The sequence below is a fragment of the Mobula hypostoma genome, chromosome 3, assembly GCF_963921235.1.
Source record: "Mobula hypostoma chromosome 3, sMobHyp1.1, whole genome shotgun sequence".
Taxonomy (NCBI): domain Eukaryota; kingdom Metazoa; phylum Chordata; class Chondrichthyes; order Myliobatiformes; family Myliobatidae; genus Mobula; species Mobula hypostoma.
In genome coordinates this window covers 34757331-34783326 of record NC_086099.1, presented here as the reverse complement: position 1 = coordinate 34783326, position 25996 = coordinate 34757331, and the positions used below count along the sequence as shown (strand labels likewise).

At 41.3% G+C, this 25996-nt stretch overlaps 1 protein-coding gene across 1 annotated transcript in view; it reads right to left on the bottom strand.

The window, feature by feature from the left end:
• dnajb5 (DnaJ heat shock protein family (Hsp40) member B5) overlaps positions 1 to 23040 on the bottom strand; it is a 54088-nt gene extending 31048 nt beyond the window's left edge. Inside the window, exons 1-3 of the mRNA XM_063042875.1 lie at positions 22979 to 23040; positions 22517 to 22777; positions 2376 to 2986 (exon numbers count right to left, since the gene is read on the bottom strand). Coding sequence (XP_062898945.1) covers positions 2376 to 2986; positions 22517 to 22727 — 822 coding nt within the window. The 5' untranslated portion in view covers positions 22728 to 22777; positions 22979 to 23040. The remainder of the gene's footprint in view (positions 1 to 2375; positions 2987 to 22516; positions 22778 to 22978) is intronic.
• Positions 23041 to 25996: the final 2956 nt, after the last annotated feature.

Here is a 25996-nt window from a genome sequence, read left to right as displayed (position 1 = left end):
TTAAGTATATTTACTGAGGTAGCCTCCAGTGCTTCATTGGGCAGAGAATTCCACAATTCACCACTCTCTGGGAAAAGCAGTTCCTCCTCATCTCCATCCTAAATTTACTCCCCAGAATCCTGAGCCTGTGTCATCCAGTTCTAATCTCACCAGTGGAAACAACTTTCCTGCCTCAATCTTATCTATCCCTTTCATAATTTTACGTTTCTGTAAGATCTCCTTTCATTCTTCTTAATTCCAGCAAGTACAGTTCCAGGCGACTCAATCTCTCCTCATAGTTTAACCCCCTCATCTCTGGAATCAACCTGGCTAACCTCCTCTGCACCTCGCCTCTAAAGCCAGTATACCCTTCCTCAAGTAAGGAGGCCAGAACTGCATGCAGTACTCCAGTACCCTGTACAGTTGCAGCATAACCTCCCTGCTCTTAAATTCAATTCTTCTGGCAATAAAGGCCTTCTTGATAGCCTGCTGCAACTGCAAACTAATCTTTAGTGATTCATGCACAAGCACTCCCAAGTCCCTCAGCACAGCAGCATGCTGCAAATTTTTACTATTTAAATAATAATCTCTCTCATTTTCCCTTCCAAAGTGGATGACCTTGCATTTACCAACATTGCACTCCATCTGCCAGACCCTTGCCCACACACTTAACCTACCTATCTCTCTGCAGACTCTCCGTATCTTCTCCACAATTTGCTTTACCCCTCAATTTAGTATCAGCAATAAACTTAGATACACTACACTTGGTTGCCTCTTCCAGATCGTTAACGTATATCATACTCTAGACTCTTTTTTTATGTCATGACCCTTACCATTAACTAAAGAGTTTGGGGTGGGATCCTGCTCGAGGGACTGCTGTGCATGAAGATCCTAGGAAATACTCAAAACACCCCGTATGGCACCAACAAACATTCCATTCAAAGTCTCTTAGATCACATTTCTTCCCTATTCTGGACATTTGGTCACTGACTATATATATCTCCTGTGGGGGCGTTCCTTATTCTGAGTGTCAAAAGTCGCTTCTATTGTGATTGGTTAGTTCAGAAACTGCAGCTGCTTATTAGATAGATGCCTGGTGTCCAGTTTCAAATATCCTGGGTATATAAAATAGCACTTGGAAGGGGTTTGCTTTCTTCTTCCTTTTTTTAAGGCAAGGATGCACATGATGATTGAGAAGGTATGTATGTATTTAATAAAGCATGCATGCAGGTAGCTGGGTTTATCCCATTAACCAGTTTTAAAGAAGGGGCATTTGCAAAAGGAAACCAACATAAATTTCCTGATTAATACACACACACAATGCTGGAGGAACTTAGCATGTCAGGACGGATGAAGGGTTTCAGCCCGAAACATCAATTGTTTATACATTTCCATAGGTGCTGCCTGACTTGCTGAGTTTCTCCAGTATTTTGTACGCGTTACTCTGGATCTCCAGCATCTACAGAATTGCGTATGTTTATAAATTTCCCAGTCATGGCTAGTTTACAATGACCTGCATTAAGGCCCAATTCAAATGGATTGTTTCTCTACATTAAACAGTGTTTCATGCCCAAATTTATTTTTATACCAATATTCCTGTTCTGTTCATTGTATCCTTCAGGACATCCTACCACCAATTTCAAAACATAAGGTGCTGTTTTTTTGTTTAAGTCTGCCAGGGAGATCTGCTATACAATACTAATTATACTTCAATTTCCAAAAGTCAATTTCTGTTGTAAACTTCCGCTGGTGCTGGATTAATACTTCAGTAATGGTTGTTGCCACATCTTTTGGAAAAAAAATGTTCTTTCACTGATACTGAGCTGAGAAAGTTCTTGATTCATTATGATTTATTCCTAGGTATACTATCCTGTCTAAACTTTCCCTGAAGTTACTTATTTAAAATGTCACGTTTACATCATCTACTCTATTTAATTAAGTACTAAATGCACCTGGCATAGCACCAAATCATTTTATGTTGGATAAATGAAATTACACATACTCCAAGATTTTTGTACTTAGCAGGAGCAAGTGATCACATACAGCATAAACTACATAGAATTGTGAAATTCATGAACCTAAAATTTCACCACCATTTGCAAAGGTACTTCAAGTTACTTCAGTGTAGCTGACTTGTAAATTATTTAAGGAAATTTTGCATAGGGCACCTCTCTAGTTCCCAGAGAGTTCCCCTATGCACAGAAATTGACTTTATAGGCATGTGGAAGCCTATCCATCCGTATTTCACATGTCTTTTTTAAAAACTAACTAGAATACACAGCACACAAAAAGAGGCATTATATTATCTTGAAGCTAATCTTCTGTAGTGATATCAGGTAACAAAAAAAATTAAATAAATTGGTCCCGAGGAATTAATAGAAACTTATTTAACCTACCTCTCTAAGAGTGATCTTGGCTACATAAACTACATTGGATCCATCCCTTTTGAAACGAAGATGAGGTTTATCTTTCAGAATAAAGACTATATCAGCTGGGATGTTGGTTGGCGTTTCATCACCTTCTCTTGGAAATGTGATCTTTGTGCCCTCTTTCCAACCTCTTTTAATAACAACATTCAGAATCTTGTCTTCAGTCCTTGTGGTTCGGCCATCTGGGTTCAATCGTCTACGTGTGATCTTCATTCTTTTGGTACAACCATGATAGATTTCTTCAAGGGATACTCTAAGTTCATGAATTACTGGAGGATCCTGCACCTTCCTTCGAGTATGGAGAGTGTCTGGATGCCGTCGATTAAATCCATTCATTCCATTAAAACCAAAATGGTTAAATTCATTGAAGGGATCATGATCATCATCATCATCAATGTCCATGTCTTCATGTCCAAAGCCATTAGCCATTCTAGTGGAGCGTCCTTGAGTTCCAAAGAAAATATCAAAGGGACTTGACCCACCAAAGAAGGATGCAAAGGTAGCATGTGGATCACCATGAAAAGTGTAATGGAACGTGTTTCCAGGGCCACCAGTGGAGGCTCCTCCAGCCTTCAGACCTATAAATTAAAAAAAAATTAATTAAGTTTATTCATATGATGTGATCATATTTCACATTAAGCTTTACAAGATGGAATATGGAAGCAGAGATTAACCATTTGTAATTTTACCAATATCATGAAAATCTAATTAAATGCGTATTTCTACGATATCATCCAAACTAAGAAAATGCTCAATGGATAAGATTCCAGGATATCTATCATAGGTAAAATGTTTAAAGAGCATGGATTAAAGAAGTTCCCTTCAACAAGGGAAATTTAATAGTACTAATGTAAAATTCTAATGTTAAATTTTAGTTGCATTATATTTGAAAACCGCAATTGTACAGTCAACAGAATGTTCCAGAATTTAATTCAGATATATGCATATATTCCAAAATATATTCAGAAACGCAGGACTATTCAAAGTGTTTTACTTCAAATTGAAGGATTTATTTCTCAATTATGATTTTTCTAATGTAATAATTCATGCTCTTAATCAAGGTTACATCAGACATCTTCACTATATACACCAGAAATTCTGTCAAAGTACACAAAAGTTTCATTGCATTTTATAAAATTCAGATGTGATAGTAAGCAGCCTCAATAGTTTTGGTGCTGTGTCACTAAAGTGCAAGCCATCATCTTGTGTTTATGATTGCCACAAAATAACAGCTCACCACAAAAGATCTAGTTTTACCTTTTCCAGTGCTGGCCTACCTGCTAAAACTGCTTCAAATCATTTAACATTGATGCTGGGCTGGTTGTTCAATAGCCATGTCCACTATGTATTAGATCGCTCGGAAAGAGCACATTGCATTCCTTATTTATATGTGCGTACGAGCCTTATGTAAAACACTTTGCATTTCACAGATTTGCTAGTTTAATGTTCTTCTTGCCAAAAGGAACATTTCAAATTTCCCACTTTATATTCCTTTTTTGCCTCTTCTTGAATCTTCTATATTTCTTTGTATTCTCCTTGTTCCCTTTCTATAACTGAGTATTACAAGATGGTGTGTGAAAAGATTGTATTATTATTATGACTGAAACAAACTTTTAAAAAGGTGGAATAGAAACTTACAGGATAGACATTAAAAGGCAAATGACTATTACCACAAATACTGTATTGCTTTCTTGATGAAAGGAAGGAGGTCATTGTTATGTGTCAATTAAGCATTTTAAATAATACCGGTTTTAATGAATATATTCTACTCAGTTCAATTTCTTATATCAATTATTGACCCCTTAACATACTGCAACAATAATCACTCATATCCAAAATGCACCACTATTACAGTGATGTTTTCCACAGATTTCTTAAAGTTAGCTTTTCATGTTGTTCATTGGAGAAAACTGGTACCAGGTATCAATCCTGAAGTTTAGTGAATTAAAAAAAATTAACCAATGGGTCCACTATCTCTGCAGGAATGTCCTTTAAAACCTCAGCATGCAGCCCATCAGGCTCTGGTGACTTGTCTGTCTTGAGCCCCAGGCTGCTCCAATACTTTATCCATAGTAATTAGGGTAGTAGCAATGTCTCATTGCTCATACAAAAAAAATTCCACTTTACATTTCTCCCATTCCACCACATTACAACTACTCTGTGAAATCCCATTCCTTATATAAGCCACCCTAATTAGATCTTATTCCAAATACTCTCAAGTGAAAAGAGAAGATTCAAGATATCCTCAAAACCTCTTTAACTTTTAAAAAAAAACAACTGTTTGGAACCTTGGGGTCACAACTTTTTGGAAAGTTCTGAGGAAGAGCCCAGAAGTTTCCATTGCCATTTAAAGCCAGTGCCATATTCTGGGACTTGCACATGGATGAATAGCAGTTTCTCATTGAACGCAAGGCCATTCACTGGATACAAAAATTTCTTTTTTGTACAGACATAAATATCAAACAGAATCACATGGTCAGCTATGGAAAAAATCAACCGATCAATGAAAACTCTGGCAAATTTCCTTTTTCTGCCTCTTGAAGTTGTTCTCAATGGTGGGAAGGGTTGTGCCCGTAACAGAAGCTGGCTGAGCCATAGTACAATTGCACTTCACCACCAAAAGCCTGGACTTAAACAAAATTTTCAGATTGCAGCAATTACACTGTAAAAGTGAGGCCAACCAAACCTCAGTGGTTGTTATCATATGAACATACTGAAAGGTTGAATTCCAAGCATCAACTCATCCATTAAAGCATACAGGAGAACCTTAACAGTCAACACCTACTAAACTAAAGTCTTCTACTAACTTGCTCTACTACCTAAACTGCCCCCTGGCAATAAAGGCTTCACAATAAAAACTTTTTATATAATAGGAATAGCTTTCAGTCAAGGCAGATGGACAGTTAAATTCACTAAAGCTTTCAATGTGCCACTTTAACATTTAATCAATTGAGGAAAATAGTATTTGAAGATTAAGACTTCAAATACTCATAATATACTGTGCAGTAGTAAACTCTGCCCTTGTAGATGCTTTTGAGACTTGGATTACCTATATTAGGCTTCCTAAAGTACTGCAAAAAATACAAACAACATTGTCTTTGCAAGTTTGTCCAAATTCTTTGGAAGGATAAGTAAATCACCTTCACCATTCTCTCCCAGGCCAGCATTCCTAGCAATATACCCTAGTTACATTCAGTTGACCATGTGGGGCTGACCAAATCACTTGCATACCGAACACCAGATTACCAAAACAGGCATGCTTTTCTGAGTTATACGAGGAGATTACCACATGGACAAATAAAAATTATCCAAAATGTGCTCAAAGCCTTCTTGAAGAAGTGTAACATTGTAACTAACATCCAAGAACATCTGGCAAATCATCACTAAAATGAAGAATATGCATTCAGTGTGACATTGAGACCCTTAAGATCAGAGGCATACAGAAACCCTGTGCAAATGGTGGAAAGGGAGCACTGCCTTACAAACTATCCACCTCACTACTGTATAGTAAAACTTGGGCATCTGGACTATGATGATGGCAGGGCATTGAATCTTATTCTTGTTATGCTTTTATAAAAATGTTCTTTACATTGTCAAAATTGCTGAAACATGCAAGCACTTTGGCCCATATTTGGGATATTTGATGGCTCTAACCCCTTCTTTAGCCATACAGACAGTCCACACTCCCAGTCATACGTGATCATCCTTCAGAGTGTACAGATCCAAAAATAGTATGCCCTTGCTAATGAGGACCTTAATGGATAAGTCAAATGACAAATGATCATTATTTCTGAAACGTCCAGAAATCACATTTGAATTCAAAAACAGAAAACGGAAACTCTCAGCAGGCCAGGCAGGAACTTGGACCAGAAATATTAACTGTTTCTAGCATTTTTGTTTTTAAAATTTCTGGCATTTGGAATTTTTTCCTTAAATTGTCATCACATTCTGATTTGTTGGGTACAATCCAAGCATTACATAAACTAAAATGGAAAACTGTAAACATTTCCAGATATAGAAGTGGAAAGAAAGCCTCCTTGGGAACAGGAGGTTGTCCAAAGATATGTTCAGTCTTCCCCTGGAAGGGCTCCAATAGATCACAACTAAAACTCACAGAATGAAAAGAAAAATGTGCTGTATCCATTTTTCTTCACATCAGAGTTTAAAATTACTGTAATAATTTCAAAAATGAATGCAATTTTCAAAGCAAACCATTTTCAGTAAATGATTTATTTCCTTTTTTACTAATATATTTTTCCTACCTAGTGTATCAGGCATTTGCAAATGTTAAACACAAGAGATTCTGCAGATGCTGGAAATCCAGAGCAACAGATACAAAATACTGGAGGAACTCAGCAGGTCAGGCAGCATCTCTAGAAATTAATAAACAGTCGACGTTTCAGGCCAAGACCCTTCTTCAGGACATTTTGTAAATGTTACAATTTATTAACAAAAAGGAAATTTTCCAGATAGCCCAAACTTTTAAGATATTTAAGTTTTTTTCATTACCTGTCTTCTTCACAATATTGAAACCTAGCATCTAAAGATTGTGGTTGCAATTTAATATTGTTTAGCAGTTTACTGTATAACAGCTGAACATACTTCATTTTAATCTCCTGTTTAATTAATTCCATGCCAGATAATTTAATCTCCTGCTTAATTAATTCCATGCCAGATAATATTCTTTTAATGCTAACAGTAGAGAAGATCAGTGAACTGAGGGCTCCATGGAACTGGCACCTAACAGGAGTTGAAGCATGGGACAGATGAGCCAATGATGGGCTTTAGGTGACCTGGTGACATATTCCTGCTCCTATTCCTGTGTTCAATAACACATCACCTGCAGAATATCCTACGTGGAAATATTCAATAATAATTAAAGTGTTGTCTTTTCCACTGCAGAGTAAACAGACCATCTCCCAGGTCAGCACCCTGGGCACTGAGACCTTAATTCACGTGCCCAATTCCAGACTTAAACACTCCAACTCAGAAAATGGGAGAGAGGATATTCTCACCACCTCCCTGTGAACACGTAACATTCCCCCGTCCCCCAATCTGATGGAATCCCTGATCCAAGACTCTTCAAAATGGATGGTATTGACACGCTAGAATCCATTTGTTAGGAGCATACAGAAGCTTTGTGCAAATGGCAGATAGCACACACCAGCTCACAAATCACCCATCTGCCTGTCCCATCAAGGGGGCAGGCAGATGAATGATCCTGCTCCATTTCTGTTCCATCAGGTCCTTTGTTGGCTTTACCATCCATTTCAGAATCTATCAAGGTAGAGTGAAAAACAAATTATCAATTGCCGTTTGAACACAGGATGTTGCAATTTTCCCCAAATTTTCATGAAGAGTCAAAAAGAGTCACTCCCAAAAGGGCTTCAATGATTCCCCACCCCCCCAAGAAAAATGCAAAAGATAAAAGACTTCAGTAGATTGTAGTCTCAGCCAGCTCCATCATAGGCACTAGCCTCCCATCATTGAGAAGATCTCCAAGAGACAGTAACTCAAGAAAACAGCATCAATCATTAAGGACCCTCTTCTCAGTAATGCCATCAGAGAGGACGCACAGGGGCTGAAGACCGACACTCAATGATTCAAGAACAGCTTCTTTCCCACTGTCATCAGATGTTTTAATGATCCATGAGCACGATCTCATATTTCCTTTCTTTGCACTATTTATTTTGGAAATCATAGTAACTTTATGTTTTTGCACTGTACTGCTGCTGCCAAACAACACATTTCACGTCATGGAAGGCAGTGATAACCCACCTGATCCTGAAAAGGAAGGTCAGTCCTAGACCAAGATTCATTCATTGCTTGGGAGCTTGTTTAAAGAAGAACAGAACTACCATTATTCAGACTGAAGAAACAACACTCTTACATTTACTGCTGAGCACATTTACAAGGAATGCTGTCACATGAAGGCAGCATCCATCACCAAGGAACCCCAGCATCCTGCCCATGCTCTTTTATTGCCATTGCCATCAGGAAGGAGGTACAGGAGTCTTAGGTCCCACACAAGCAGTTCAGATACAGTTATTACCCTTCAACCATCAAACTCTTGAACCAGAGGGGATAACTTCACTCACCCCCAACACCGAAATGATTCCACGACATATGGACTCACTTTTAAGGACTCTACAACTCATGTTCTTTGTAGAAACATAGAAAACATACAGTACAATACAGGCCCTTCGACCCAGAAAGCTGTGCCGAACATGTCCCTACCTTAGAACTACCTAGACTTTACCCATAGCCCTCTATTTTTCTAAGCTCCATGTATCCATCCAGGAGTCTCTTAAAAGATCCTATCGTTTCCGCCTCCACCACTGCCACTGGCAGCCCATTCCACACACTCATCACTCTCTGCATAAAATACTTACCCCTGACATCTCCTCTGTACCTACTTCCAAGCATCTTAAAACAATGATCTCGTGCTAGCCATTTCAGCCCTGGGGAAAAGCCCCTAACTATCCACACAATCAATGCCTCTCATCATCTTATATACCTCTATCAGGTCACCTCTCATCCTCCGTTGCTCCAAGGAGAAAAGGCCAAGTTCACTCAACCTATTCTCATAAAGCATGCTCCCCAATCCAGGCAATATCCTTGTAAATCTCCTCTGCACCCTTTCTATGGTTTCCACATCCTTCCTGTAGTGAGGTGACCAGAATTGAGCACAGTACTCCAAGTGGGGTCTGACCAGGGTCCTATTTAGCTGCAACATTATTTCTCGGCTCTTAAGCTCAATCCCATGATTGATGAAGGCCAATGCAACATATGCCTTCTTAACCACAGGGTCAAACAGCGTAGCAGCTTTGAGTGTCCTATTCACTCAGACCCCAAGATCCCTCTGATCCTCCACACTGCCAAGATTCTTGGCATTAATGCTATATTCTGCCATCATATTTGACCTACCAAAATGAACCACCTCACACTTATCTGGGTTGAACTCCATCTGCCACTTCTCAGCACAGTTTTGCATCCTATCAATGTCCCACTGAAACCTCTGACAGCCCTCCACAACACCCCCAACCTTTGTGTCATCAGCAAATTTACTAACCCATTCCTTCACTTCCTCATCCAGGTCACTTATAAAAATCACAAAGAGTAGGGGTCCCAGAACAGATACCTGAAGCACTCCACTGCAGGATATGACCCGTCTACAACCACTCTTTCCCTTCTATGGGCAAGCCAGTTCTGGATCCACAAAGCAATGTCCCCTTGGATCCCATGCCTCCTTACTTTCTCAATAAGCCTTGCATGGGGTACCTTATCAAATGCCTTGCTAAGATCCATATACACTACATCTACTACTCTACCTTCATCAATGTGTTTAGTCACATCCTCAAAAAATTCAATCAGGCTTGTAAGGCATGACCTGCCTTTGACAAAGCCATGCTGACTATTCCTAATCATATTATGCCTCTCTAAACGTTCATAAATCCTGCCTCTCAGGATCTTCTCCATCAACTTACCAACCACTGAGGTAAGACTCACTGGTCTATAATTTCCTAGGCTATCCCTACTCTCTTTCTTGAATAAGGGAACAACATCTGCAACCCTCCAATCCTCCAGAACCTCTCCCATCCTCACTGATGATGCAAAGATTTTCACCAGAGGCTCAGCAATCTCCTCCCTCGCTTCCCACAGTAGCCTGGGGTACATCCTGTCCTGTCCCGGTGACTTCTCTAACTTGATGCTTTCCAAAAGCTCCAGCACATCCTCTTTCTTAATATCTACATGCTCAAGCTTTTCAGTCTGCTGCAAGTCATCCCTACAATCGCCAATATCCCTTTCCGTAGTGAATACTGAAGCAAAGTATTCATCAAGTACCTCCGCTATTTCCTCCAGTTCCATACACACTTTTCCACTGTGACACTTGATTGGTCCTATTCTCTGACGTCTTATCCACTTGCTCTTCACATACTTGTAGAATGCCTCAGGGTTTACCTTAATCCTGCCCACCAAGGCCTTCTTATGGCCCCTTCAGGCTCTCCTAATTTCATTCTTAAGCTCCTTCCTGCTAGCCTTATAATCTTCTAGATTCCTATCATTACCTAGTTTTTTTGAACCTTTTGTAAGCTCTTTTCTTCTTGTCGAGATTTACAACAGCCTTTGTACACCACGGATCTTGTCCCCTACCATCCTTTCCATGTCTTATTGGAACGTACCTTCTCAGAACCCCACACAAATAACCCCTGAAGATTTGCCACATTTCTTCCGTACGTTTCCCTGAGAACATCTGTTTCCAATTTATGCTTCCAAGTTTCTGCCTGATAGCCTATTTCCCTTTACTCCAATTAAACGCTTTCCGAACTTGTCTGTTCCTATCCCTCTCCAATGCTATGGTAAAGGAGATAGAATTGTGATCACTATCTCCAAAATGCTTTCCCACTGAGAGACCTGACACCTGACCAGGTTCATTTCCCAAATGCAGGTCAAGTACAGCCTCTCCTCTTGTAGGCTTATGTACATAATGTGTCAAGAAACCTTCCTGAACACACCTAACAAACTCTACCCCATCTGAACCCCTCATTCTAGGGAGATGCCAATCAATATTTGGGAAATTAAAATCTCCCACCACAACGGGAGGAGAAGATGGCAGCGCGATGCAGCTCGCAGCGGCCACTCCGGTGGTGATGTCTGTTATTTATTTGTCAAGTAGGGTGCCATGCACAATCCTGATTTGATGGAGACGGACATGATAGCACGGAGGAACATCTGGTGAAACTTCTGAAATGCCTGCTTTGCTGCTGCTGCTGCTACTGTGTGGTCCAGAATCTCTGGAGAAGTCCCCGCGTCCTCAGCTTTGCTTGTTGCTCAGCGGCTGGGGTGGGGTTGAAGCGCTTGGCAGAGGATGGTGCTCTGAAAGGCTGTGTCGGAGGCTCGAATTTTTCAGACGGACTCAAGAGTCCGCTGCGGTCGGGTGCTTCCAATGGTGCTGCATCGGCAAGTTGGCAGTGCTTGGAGGTTCATGGCAGGGAGAGTTTCACCCTTCTGCCGCCTGCGTGAGATGATGAGTCTATTGGGACTTTGAGACTTTTTTTTTAAACCGTGCCCATGGTCTGCTCTTTATCAAATTATGGTATTGCTTTGCACTGTTGTAACTATATGTTATAATTATGTGGTTTTGTCAGTTTTAGTCTTGGTTTTTCCTGTGTTTTCTTGAGATATCATTCTGGAGGAACGTTGTATCATTTTTTAATGCATGCATTTCTAAATCTCAATAAATGAAGACTGAGTGTCCTCATAATCTAATCTAAACTATCCTGTTATTATTACTCCTTTCCAGAATCTGTCTCCCTATCTGCTCCTCGGGTAACAGTCAGGAGATGCAAGGGGAACAGCCACTGGCGTACTCTCTAGTACCGGCTTACACCTCCTGACTGTTACCCACTTCTCTGTCTCCTGTGATCCCGGGGTGACTACCTGCCTATAGCTCCTCTCTATTACCTCCTCACTCTCCCTGACCAGATGAAGGTCATCGAGCTGCAGCTCCAGTTCCCTAATGCGGTCTCTAAGGAGTTGCAGCTTGATGCACCTGGTGCAGATGTGCTCACCCGGGAGTCTCCAGGACCTCCCACATCTGACACCAAGCACAAAAAACCAGCCTCACACACATACTTTCTGTTTTTATTTTAAACAGATAACCTACCTGGCCTCGACCCTTTATCACCGAAGCCCCGTTAAGCCAAAGCCTTCCTATTCTGTTTCCCATTACTCCATTGCCCACTCTGTAAATCTGACTTCCTTTTAAACTCTTCCCACTGTTCTCACTGGCTGACCTCCATGTGCTTGCGCAGTCGTGCCCCGTTCAAACTGCAGAAGAAATAACCGACACCTTTTCAACTCTGCTCGCTTTTAAACTTATTTATTTATTATTATTTTTTCCTTTTTTTTGTATTCACAGCTTGTCTTTTGCACATTGGTTGTCCATTTTAGTTGTGTGTGGTTTTTCATTGATTCTATTGTGTTTCTTTGTATTCACTGTGAATGCCCGCAAGACAGTGAATCTCAGGGTACTATGTTCAAGATTGTTTAATGTCATTTCCTATACACAAAGGTAAAGGAGAACAAAGAAGGGTCTCAGCCTGAAAAGATGACTGTTTATTCGTTTCCATAGATGTTGTCTGACTTGCTGAGTTCCTCCAGCATTTTGTGAGTGCTGCTTTGCATTTCTAGCATCTGCAGACTTTCTTATTTTCATGATATTTATTGTTTTGTTCCCTTCGGCTAGAAAAGTGCAAAGTTCAATGCAAATTTATTATCAAAGTACATATATGGTACCATATACAACCGTGAGATTCATTTTCCTGTGGGCATACTCAAGTCCATGTGCAATGCTGGTGGTGTAATGTGGGTAACCAAAAATAAAATAGCCACAGGAGGTGGGGTGAGTGAAGAATTTGAGGGGAGTGAACAAAAATGGGACATTTCCATAAAACAAATGGTGGGGGGGGAGAGATAGACAGATAAGAGTAGTTAACTTTTCTGGAATGTGATTGTGTTTGAAAATGGCAACTGTGTTTGGAAGTATGGGACCCCATGATGAAATGACAGAGCAATGGATTTCATATACTATAAGATTTGAATATTTTGCTCTGTCAAATCAAATTTCAGATGACATTCGTATTCCAACTTTTCTGACTATGATGGGTGCAAAAATGTTTAATTATTATGCAGTCTAGTACGACCTGATAAAACTGGCGATAAGCATCATGAGGACATAGTCAAAGTCTTAAAAGACCACTATTCTCCTTAAAATTCGATTATTGCTGACAGGTTTAGATTTCGTAAAAGGAATCAAGAAGGTGGTGAGTTTATTTCACAGTTTGTGGCAATGCTGAAGAAACTGTCTGATCATTGATTTTGGGCAGTTGCTGAATGACACGTTACCTGATAGATTGCATGTGGTCTGTGCAGTGAGGCAATTTAGAAACATTTGCTTACAGAAGACAGACTAACATTAAAGGCGGCAATTGAGATTAGTACATCCATGGAGATGGCAGCTAAAAAAGCAGAACTATTAAGCGCATCTTCCCAAGTTCATAAAGTTTCTCCTGAGTTTAAGAATAAGATACCTATTGGTAATTAATGTTACCATTGCAGCAAAACTGGGCAATCAGCAAAAGAATACTGAGACAAGGATTTAGATTGCTGAGGCTGTAGCAAAAAAAGGACATATTGAATGCACCTGTAAAAGTAAAAAGGCACTGTCAACCAAAAGCACTGCAAAGAAAAATCACTTTTGGAAAAACAAAAAGAAACATGAGCAAGATAGGGTATACTGAGGAAGGACTGAGTGACTTTCACTGTGGTTGAAGAGGATTTGCACGTTTTATCTGTTTCAGGACAGAAAGACATTAGGTGTCTCCCCCCCCTCCCCCGGTTGGAAGGGGCCACAGTGAGGGTGCAGGTGGACACGGTACAGCATCATCACTGGTGTCAGCGTCAGCTTACAAGGAGAAATTGCAACATTTCATCCCAGAAGAGGCAAGATTGACTTACACTGGTGAAGTTGCTCAAGTGAGGACAGTAGTACATGTTCATGAACAGAGAAAGAAACTTCCACTGTACATCCTTAAAAGACGTTATTCAGTGCTTCTGGATCACTCGTGCTTGGAGCAGGTCAAACTCAACTGATATGAAGTGCACTTGATTGGTGGGAGCACTGGTCAACAAGTATCGGAGAAAGATGCAGAAGTATTCAACAGAGCATCAGGCAGTCTGAAAGGAATCACTGTTAAGCCTGGCACAACACCCACATGCCTGAAGCAAAGAACAGTTCCATATGCCCTCAAACCAAAGGTAAAGGCTGAATTGGAAAGACTAGTCCAGAGTAAGGTATTGGAAAGAGCATGTGTAAGCAAATGGACAACTCCAGTGGTTCCTGTCCTAAAAAGGGATAGGTCTTTAATGGTTCTGATCTCTTTGCTGTCCTTCTCCTACCTGCATACAGGCAGAGGCTAAAGAGCAAAACTCCAGAGATTAGGACAACTAAGAGGTGGTCACAGGAGTGTCTATGGGGTTGCTTTGAGTTGGTGGACTGGGCTGTGGATCTGGGTGAATACACCATGGTTGTCACAGACTTTATAGAACAGTTGTAGATGAGTGTGTCCCTACAAAATCTTTCAAATTTTCCCAGCAAGAAGCCCTACAAACAATGAGATCCACAATCTGTTGCGGGCCAGATCAGAGGCATTCAAATCTGGTGACCAATAATGTTGCAAGAGGTCCAGGTATGATCTTCGAAAAGCTATCTCATGGGTGAAGTAGCAGTTCCAGACTAAATGTGAATCAATGAAGGATGCTCGACAGTTGTGACAGGGCTTGAACACTATCACCTATTATAGAATAAAATCAAGTGACATAAGTGACAACAGGGCTTTGCTTCCAGATGAGCTTAATGCCTTCTATGCTTGCTTTGATCATCAAAACATGGAGGAAGCATCATGAACTCATGCAGCCCTTGATGATCCTGTGATTCCAGTCTGAGGCTGACATGCAAGCTGCCTTTAGGAGGGTGAACCCACAAGAAGCATCTGGCCCAGGCAGGGAGCCTGACCAAGTACTAAAGACCTGTGCTGATCAACTGGCTGGAGTGTTCACTGAAAGCTTTAACCTCTTGCATCAGTAGTTTTAGGTACGTACATGCTTCAAGCAGACTTCACCAATTCCGCTGCCTTAAGAATGTGGCAACCTCCGTCAATGACCATCGTCCAGTAACACTTACATCCAAAGTGATGAAGTGTTCTGAGTGGTTGGTAATGAAACAAGTCAACTCCCCCCATTGAAGTGACTTAGATTTGCTCCAATTTGCCTACCAGAGCAACAGGTTCACAGCAGATGCCATCTCATTGTCTCTTAAGGGTGGAATATCTGGACAGCAAAGGTGCATACATTTTAGGATGCTCTTGATCAACTACAACTTGCATTGAATACCATCAAGACTAATCAATAAGCTTCAACACCTTGCCCTCAATACCTCCTTCTGTAATTGGATCTAGATTTCCTCACTTGCCAGTCAGTTCAGATTGGCAACAACACCTCCTCCACAGTCATCTGCTCAGGGGCACCACAAGGCTGTGTGCTTCATCCCCTGCTCTACTCACTTTATGACCGTGGGAGGGATAAGCACAGCTCCAATGCCATATTCAACTTTGCTGACGACACCACTGTAGTAGGCCAAATCAAAGGTGGTGACAAATCAGCATATAGGAGATTTAAAATCTGGCTGAGTGGTGCCAGAGCAACAACCTCTTACTCAATGTCAGCAAGACCGAGGAGTTGATTATTGACTTCAGGAGAAGGAAAACTGGGGTCCATGAGTCAGTCATCATTGGAGGATAAGAGGTGGACAACGTCAGCAACTTTAAATTCCTCGGTGTTATCATTTTGGAGGACCTATCCTGGGCTCAGAAACTATGTGCAATTACGAAGAAAGCACAGCAACGCCTCTACTTCCGTAGAAGCTTGCAAAGATTTGGCATGACATTTAAAACTTTGACAAACTCCTACAAATGTGTGGTGGAGAGTATACTCACTGGCTGCATTATAGCCTGGTATGGAAACACTAACAAACTTGAATGGAAAATCCTCATTGATAACCTCTTTTGCAGGATTGGCTGGAGGACAGATATTTAGCACAATTGACTTGTGTCAAGCATACTTGCAGATGGATGTGGAGCCAAAGTCAGAGGAACCATTGACCAAAGTGATTCACAAAGAAGTATTCACGAGCTGAAAGCTTTCATTTGGCATCACCTTGGCTCTCCCACTTTTTCAGCAAGCAATGGACCAGATCCTGAGCAGGTTGACAGGGGTGCAATGCTATTTGATAACTTACTCATTACTGGAGAAAATTAGTGTTAACACCTACAAAACTTGGATGCCACACTGCAAAGTCTCAAGGGCCAAGGGTCTGGAAGAAAAAGTGTGAGTTCATTCGATCTCTGATTGAATATTTGGGCTATGTGATCGACAAGGTACCATCAATGGTGAAGGCAATCGTGGAGACTCTATCATCACAGAATGCAAGTCAATTAAGGTCTTTCTTAGAACTACTAACATACTATGTGCAACCCTCTCACCGGTGAGAAGGCCACCTTCCATAAATAGCACAAGTCTAGGGTCAGTATGATTTGAGGTTCAACCAAACAGGTCAGCTAGGATTTTCCGATTAAGGAACATTGATTGTAGCAAATACTGTGTAATTACTGCTCACACAATTATTGGTCACCAAGAAATGACAGATCATACAGCAACATAAAATTATAAAGGATATATATTTACCAATTTTCAACTTTATCAAACAGCTAACAGGAAAAGAAAAGAAAGGGAAAAGGGCCCATTACAGTAAACCCAGCACAATGTGCACATAAACGTAGGATCTCATATCTGGAGCAGTCAGGTGTATCATTATACTCGTGCACTGACCCCATGGTCTGCGTAAAGGCACCCGCCACTGTCTGAATTTCCCTCGAAGACCACCTGAACAAACTGGCTCTCTGGAATATTGTCCTTTCCTCCTTGGAGCCATTCACCTGCACAAAGCACTTCTTACAACAGGGACTCTCCTTTGAAAGGCATTCTGTGGCATCTTCCTTTGTGCCCTGCTCTGCAGCACCCATCAAAAAAAAACAAAAAAAACAGAATACTGTCCTTCTGAAATCTGCTCCCACCCAGCACTCCCGGATGTTCCACTGGGCAGAAAGTTACGACACATGTACCAAGACAACCCCAACTGGCTGACATGAAATGCCAAAGTTGGACAACATAGGTCCTTAACTTTAGTCAAAGCCAAAAAAACTCACACTAGCAGAACACACTGCGTTTACAGAAAACTGCTAAGATAAAAATACCTCACAGTCTAGCAGAAAAAAATCTTACCCAGGGCATTACATGCACAAAATTTGTTCCTAACCTAGCTAGCATGCCACTTCATAAGCTTTTAAATAAATCAACACACTAGCAGTGGACAGATCGCTGTGAAGAGGCTTTTAAAAAGTCAACAGTTTTATCACAATCTGAAGCACTCATATTTAACCCATTATTGCCCATACAGCTGGCCATACATCATCCTGTGGTGTGGGGACAGTTATCTCATATAGCGTTGGGTGAAGAGCATCCAATTGCTTTCGCATCAAGGACATTAAGCAAGGCAGAAAACCCCTTTGCCCAGATTGAATGGGAAGCAATTGTCTTTGGACTAAGAAATTCAATCAGTTCTGCTTTGGACAATGATTTATGTTGGTGTCAATTTTTAGTCCACATGCAGGCATTTGTTCCTTGGCTGCTAGTCAAATGCAACGTTGGGCTCTGTTACTATCTGCACATCAGTACGATATAAAGCACAGAAGGTTCGAGCAGCATTTGAATACTGATGGACTATCCAGACTTCCCTGAGCTGTTACGTGGCTCTACAGCCATCCCCAGAAGAGATCTTTTACTTCAAGTATCTACCACTCCAATAACTGTAGCACAAGTTCAGATGTACTGACCCATCTCCTGAAATGTTCCTACAACCAACGATCTCACTTTAAGAACTCTTTATCTTGTTATTTCATACGCTCATTATTTATTTATATTTGCAAAGTTTGCCTTCTATGCTCTACTTGATTTTTCACTGAACATGTTATAGTTACTATTCTATAGATTTGCTGAGTATGCTCGCAGGAAAAAAAAATCTCAGGGTTGTACGTAGTGTACTCTGATAATAAAGTTTACTTTGAGCTTTAATGTGGTGGACATGGTAACTCATGAATGGAAAGGAAAACAAACCAGAGAATTGAAATCTTACCAGGCTCAATGGAAGAAGCTCAGTCCAAGCAAGTTGCTTACTTTTGGGCTACCGTGACGCCATTCCTCCACCATTAAGAAAGCAAATGTTTGATGAGCTACACGCTATTGTGGCATGGTGCGTCTGAAAGAAATTGCACACAGCTACTTCTGGTGGCCAGGACTTAATGTAAACATTGAAAAGAAGGCCAAAGCACGGCAGCGAGTGAGAAATACTCCTCAACTTGCTCCTTTGCATCCATGGGAATGGCCTGAAGAACCATGGCAGAGTATTCACATAGATATTGCAGGATCTACAGAAGGTCATATGTCTTGGTTGTAGTGAATGCACACAGCAAATGGCCTGAAGTTGCCATCATGAAGAGCACAATATCTGAAAAAAGCACTGAGAAGCTACATTGCATCTTTAATGTTCCAATGTGACAGGGAAGCAAACCAGGGTAGGGTACAAGAAAAGAAATGCTTACAAAAGGTTCAGAGAGCTAGATAATGTTAGCGATCTAGAAGATTATAAGGCTAGCAGGAAGGAGCTTAAGAAGGAGATTAGGAGAGCCAGAAAAGGCCATGAGAAGGCCTTGGCGGGCAGGATTAAAGAAAACCCCAAGGCATTCTACAAGTATGTGAAGAGCAAGAGGATAAGACGTGAAAGGATAGGACCTATCAAGTGTGTCAGTGGGAAAGTATGTATGGAACCGGAGGAAATAGCGGAGGTACTTAATGAATACTTTACTTCAGTATTCACTATGGAAAAGGATCTTGGTGATTGTAGTGATGACTTGCAGACTGAAAAGCTTGAGCATGTAGATATTAAGGAAGAGGATGAGCTGGAGCTTTTGGAAAGCATCAAGTTGGATAAGTTGCAGGGACCAGGTGAGATGTACCCCAGGCTACTGTGGGAGGTGAGGAAGGAGATTGCTGAGCCTCTGGCGATGATCACTGCATCATCAATGGGGACGGGAGAGTTTCCAGAAGATTGGAGGGTTGCAGATGTTGTTCCTTTATTCAAGAAAGGGAGTAGAGATAGCCCAGGAAATTATAGACCAGTGAGTCTTACCTCAGTGGTTGGTAAGTTGTTGGAGAAGATCCTGAGAGGCAGGATTTATGAACATTTGGAGAGGTATAATATGATTAAGAGTAGTCAGCATGGCTTTGTCAAGGGCAGGTCATGCCGTATGAGCCTCATTGAATTTTTTGAGGATGTGACTAAACACATTGATGAAGGAAGAGCAGAAGATGTAGTATATATGGATTTCAGCAAGGCATTTGATAAGGTACCCCATGCAAGGCTTATTGAGAAAGTAAGGAGGCATGGGATCCAAGGGGACATTGCTTTGTGGATCCAGAACTGGCTTGCCCACAGAAGGAAAAGAGTGGTTGTAGACAGGTCATATTCTACATGGAGGTCGGTGACCAGTGGTGTGCCTCAGGGATCTGTTCTGGGACCCCTACTCTTCGTGATTTTTATAAATGACCTGGATGAGGAAGTGGAGGGATGGGTTAGTAAGTTTGCTGATGACACAAAGGTTGGAGGTGTTGTGGATAGTGGGGAGGGCTGTCAGAAATTACAGCGGGACATTGATAGGACGCAAAACTGGGCTGAAAAGTGGCAGATGGAGTTCAACCCAGATAAGTGTGAAGTGGTTCATTTTGGTAGGTCAAATATGATGGCAGAATATAGTATTCATTTAAGACTCTTGGCAGTGTGGAAGATCAGAGGGATCTTGGGGTCCAAGTCCATAGGACACTCAAAGCAGCTGCGCTGGTTGACTCTGTAGTTAAGAAGGTGTACGGTGTATTGGCCTTCATCAATTGTGGAATTGAATTTAGGAGCCGAGAGGTAATGTTACAGCTATATAGGACCCTGGTCAGACCCCACTTGGAGTACTGTGCTCAGTTCTGGTCGCCTCACTACAGGAAGAATGTGGAAGCCATAGAAAGGGTGCAGAGAAGATTTACAAGGATGTTGCCTGGATTGGGGAGCATGCCTTATGAGATAGGTTGAGTGAACTTGGCCTTTTCTCCTTGGAGCGATGGAGGATGAGAGGTGACCTGATAGAGGTGTATAAGATGATGAGAGTCATTGATCATGTGGATAGTCAGAGGCTTTTTCCCAGGGCTGAAATGGTTGCCACAAGAGGACACAGGTTTAAGGTGCTAGGGAGTAGGTACAGAGATGTCAGGGGTAAGTTTTTTTTACTCAGAGTGGTGAGTGCATGGAATGGGCTGCCAGCAACAGTGGTGGACGCGGATAAGATAGGGTCTTTTAAGAGACTTTTAGATAGGTACATAGAGCTTAGTAAAATAGAGGGCTATAGGTAAGTTTAGTAATTTCTGTGGGCCAAAAGGCCTGTATTGTGCTGTAGGTTTTCTATTAACATTTTGGACTTCCTCAACAGCTTGAAAGCAACAATGGCCCACAATTCCTGTTAGAAGACATTTATGGAAGCAAACGGTATTCAGCATATCAAGTCAGTATCATATCATCCAGTCTTACTGAATGATTCGTACAAACAATGAAACAAGCCCTCAAGACTTCAGTAGGAAGTGTATTCCTCTAATAGTGTCTTAGCACTTTCTTACTGACATACAACACACTTCACACCAACACCAAAATGGCTCCAGCCACTGCACTGATGCAAAGACCCAGCTTGACCTGCTTAGACACCCCAAACACAAAATAAATTGTGCTACATGAACAGAAAACCCAAGCAGAGAGAAGTGCCAAAACGCAATATAGAAGTGTCACAGCAGGAAAGGCAGTACTTGCCTGAAACTACATCTCTGGAACAAAGAGGATACCTGCTTTTGATACGAATTGGTACTGTGTGGTACACAGAAGAAACTAGTAATCACAACATCTGGAGAAGGCATGCTATTCAACTGTTACTCACTTCTGAGGCTACTAAAAGCCAATACAGACTGACCAATCCAGATCCAGCTGTAAAAATGGTACAAGATTCTGAGACAAGTACTGCAAAACTTCTGTTAAGATCAAATGACAGAGCCAGTGCTCCCCCAACACTGGGCTTTCTGAGGTGGTCACTACTGACAATGCAGTGCCCAATTTAAGATCTATACATGTATCACCACAAAATGACTTTTTGGCGTTATTCCCAGGCTGTCAGTACCCTCACAGGAACAGGTGGCCTCCAGATTGAATCTCTAGCTTAATGACTAGCCACTGAAGGCTAACTAGCACATGGGGCAGAATAATCCTTAGGGTTATGTTTAGGATAGAAGCAGTCTATCCTCTTTCCCTAGTTTAGAGAAACAGTCTATCCTCTTTCCCTTGTTTAGAGAAAAAAATTGTTGCTGGTTGAATTTGACGATTACTCCATTGAATGTTAATAGTTCAGCAGTTGGTCTGTATATGGGAAGGAGGAGAAACCTTTAAAATAATGGGGGAGGGGGAGGGATACGTTATGTATTCATGTATATTTTGATCCTTACGGGTTGGTGTCATGCTTCCCTGTGTGTTATGTACTAAAAGTAATGTATGAGGGCATTCTGGGTAGATAACTTACAAGCAAAATTAACAGCAGCACATTTGTTCCTCACCTCTCCGTCTCTGGTGTGTGTTATTTATACCATTTGGCTTCCTAGAACCACCAACATTAGCACCACCTATTATTTTCCCACATGGGTTAGCCAAAGTCCTATGCTGCCATTAATATATACACACTGATGCAAGGTAATCGACTATCATATGTCTACATTAAAACAGATGTAGGGAACACTGGATAGCACGCATCACTACCAATCACTGCCAAACACAAATTAAGACCCTAAGTGTATTTCCCTCTACAGACCTGCTTACTTTGCTCTTTTCAAGTTAATTGGCAAGAACCAGTACCTTTACCTTCGTTATTTTGAGTCATTGCCACATATCGGTTACATTGAAACGCCCCTCATTCAAAATTAAAGTGAAGCATCATGTATGTGGGATGGATTACAGTGAAAATCAGAGCAAACTGCGCTCAGAAGGCACTGTCACACAAATGAAAACCTTCAATACCTAACAACGTTGTCGCTGACAGCACTGAAGAGCCGTGGAGTCGCTTAGGCACAGAGGGTATGGACCAAGTGCTGGGCGATGGGATTAATACGGAAGGGCGCCCACTGGTCGGCGTGGACCAGTTGGGTCGAATGGCTTGATTCCATACTGTACAATTCCATGCAGAAATTCCACCTGCAAGCGATACCATCATTTTGCTTGCACAGACAAGCAGCGACGGCTCCCGAAAACCAGTGTCTGTAGAAACAAGGACAAGGGACCAGCTCACTCCAAGGACACTCACCTTCTTCCCCGTATTGGTCGTAAATGGATCTCTTCTTTGGGTCGCTTAGCACTTCATAAGCCTCGGCTACCTCTTTGAATTTCTCCTCAGCGTTAGGCTCCTTGTTCTTATCCGGGTGAAACTTCAAGGCCATTTTCCTATAAGCTTTTTTAATTTCATCGTCACTGGCCTCAGAGTTGATGCCAAGAATGGTATAATAATTTTTACCCATGATTTTTCAGCAACGTTGTTCTGAAAGCCCACCAGAGAGCAGCGATTTTGCTGAAACCAGAAGAATACACAATTGTACACATTCGTGATTAATTCCAAGTCATTATCAAAAACATACAATTTTTGTAAGAGGAAACTGCCAATTTTGTATGAAAATAGACAATAATCAAGCTCATTCGTGATACATGCGAAATATAAGTTAAAATTAATCTGAATTTAAGTATTTCAGGTGTAAACTACAACATTTATTACCGTTAAATGTTTATGTCTACTTCAAACCAACACGTCAACTGGAACCACGCTCTGGTGCTCACTAACTTGCTCGATGCTGCTGCGCCCGTTGGAACGCTATCCGCCCCGCCTACCCATGCGCTGATTGGATGGTTCGTGTTCTCCCCGCCCCGAAGTTGTTTTCATTTGGAAACCGTCCCTGACAATTCGCCAGCTCGCAGAGGTGATTGGTGAGCGACGATGTCGATCATCGATCATTTGAAAAAAAATCTGCAGCTAATAAGTTAGGGTGAGCTGGCAGCCGTAAGGGGTGACTCATGAGACGGAATTAGAGAGGGGGCGCGGGGGGGTGGGTGCAAGAGGAGAAGCTTCGAGAAAGATTTCGTCAGCGGAAATTGGTAATGTTTCCGGTTGGAATGGAATCGCTTGGGACAGATGGAAGAGGATTTGTGTTGCTATCACGAATGCTGTGATTAGGCGGAGTATCTTCCCCCTCATACTTTGACGCTGTGATACTGTCAGTTTTTTTTTTGCCAAATAAACTACATGAAGGCGGATAAGTATCGTTTGGTTTCTCGTTTCAAGATACGGACACGTTCTGTGAGTGGACCAGAATGTGGCAAGATGGGCTGTGATGTAGTGGGAAATAATGGGAGGTCATCTATCTTGGTGGACGAAAAATAAATTATTTTAACCCTGGTGACAGATTGGTGGATGTTGCAAGTTCAAAGAAATGTCCTTGTACAGAACTAAAATCTAAGGTTGATTGGGCGTAGCGGTTGATTGGGAAAACAAATACAATTATTAATAGAAGGTACCTGGGTCTTTGTTACTGGAAAAACCTCGACTAGACGTGGAAACAACAAAAAAGTATGTTTTCAATAGTGGGAACAGAGAGCACAACTTCAGAATAGGAGATACCTTTAGAACAGAGATGAGGAGGTATTTCTCTAGTCAGAGGAACTAAATTACCACGGACAGTTCTGGAGGCTAAGTTATAGTGAGTATACTTAAAGCGGAGATTGATAGGTTTTTGATTAATAAGGCCAGCTGAAGTTATGGGTCAGGAAAATGCAGATTAAAGGGAAAACGAATTAGCCATGATCGAATAGCAGAGCAAATAAGGCCTAATTCTTCTAGGTCTTGTGGTCTTATGATTCGAATGCAGAATAAAAACCTTGCTACACCTTAGAGAAACTCTACTTGGAGTGTGGTGTGCAGGTTTGGTCTTGCCTAAAACAAAAGCAACAACAAAGATTTATCAGAATGATACCCGAGATGCTGAGTTCCCTAGACAGTTGAGTAGACTTCTGTTGATTATGGTGCTGTCATTGGAATTACAGATTTCTTACAGCACTTAACAGGAAAACTACAAAATGTGAAGTGATCTATTTTGGGAGAACTAATAATGCCATCTTGTTGAGTGTGTACGTTTGTAGGTCATAGCAACAGAGATAGATAATTAAAATGGTATATAGAAAACTTTACAAGCAGGGTCATTATTTGGAACCAGGGAGTTAAGCTACAACTTTAAAGCATTGGGCAGCAGTTGGAGAACTGTAGTTCTACTTGTTACATGATAGAATGGTTGTGATTGTATTGATGATTCACCAAGGAAGTTGGAATGTTTCAATTAGGAGGAGAGACTGGATAACCTGTGTGGCTCTGCTTGAAGTGAATGTTTTCCTTGGCTGATGTGTCTAGAATTTGGGGTTAGAATCTCAATAAAGAATAAGCTATTTAGCATAGTTCCTTCACTCAAATTGGTGATCCTTTGAAACTACCTACTCGAGGGCAGTCATTGAGAATATCAAAATCGAGTTATCATCACTGACATATGACATGAAATGTGTTTTGCAGCAGCAGTGTAATGCTAAGACAAAAACCTAAACTACAAAACCCTCATGGACTGTTCAGAAATCTGATGACTGAGATGAGCAGTTCATGAGCAAATCAAGAGTATGAACACTGACAAATGTAGGCAATTCATAAAGTTCATACTCTCAAGACCATGAATTATTCAAGTTGAGGAAATAAAAGTAGGATTAATCTGCAGTGACTAAAAATTTTAAAAATGCAGATACTGAACAATGAAATAAAAACAAAATAGCCAAAAGACCCAACAGCACAGATCAGACACCGTTCCGTGATGGAGACAAGAGTCTGCAGATGCTGGAATGTAGAGCAAAAAAAAATGGAAGAACTCGGTTTCAGGCAACATCTGTGGAAGGAAATGGACTGCCGATGTTTCAGGGTGAGGTGCTTCTTGACTGAAAGAGATAGCCAGTAGTTGGGCTTGGGTAGGGCCAGAGCTGGCAAGCAATAGCTGGATACGAGTATATATGGGTGAGTGGCAGAGGCTGGGAGGTGACAGGGGGTGTCAACAAAGGGCTGCACTTCATGAATCTGATAGGAAAGAAAGATGGAGCATGGAACCAAATAATAAAGTTGAGGTGGGGTAGGCAACTGGAAATGGGGGGGGGGGGGAGAGAAGGGATCCAGTGGGAGGTGTGTATGGAGAGGAAAGAAACAGTGCTCAGCATCTTGGTGTGTTCAGGAAGAACTAGGTGGGACAGGAAGAGAACAAGGGACATAGAGGGGGAAAAAGGAGAATTCACTGTTCATGCCTTTGGGCGTAGACTATCCAGACAGTAGTGCTGTTCCTCCACTTTTATCTTTGGCCTCATCTTGGCATTGCAGGAGGCCAAGTGCAAAGGTCAAAGTGGGCATTGTGAGGGGAATTCTCTAATTAGAAAATGTTTGGTTTCAGGCGATTGGTATGAAATGTTAATACTTCATTCACAGAGTAGCTGCCTGACCTACAGTGTATTTCCACTTCTTTACTTTACATAAGGTAACGGATTGGGTATTTAGGTGTAGGCCTGAAGTTTGAAAGTGAGAACTACTTTTCTAATAATAACTGCAGAAACTAGGAAGTTATCAAAACATTCTGAAAATTTGTGCTCCCAATTTGTTTAAACTTATTCACAAGTGTACTTTTGAAATGCATTGAACATAAAGCAAATTGAAATACAGCAA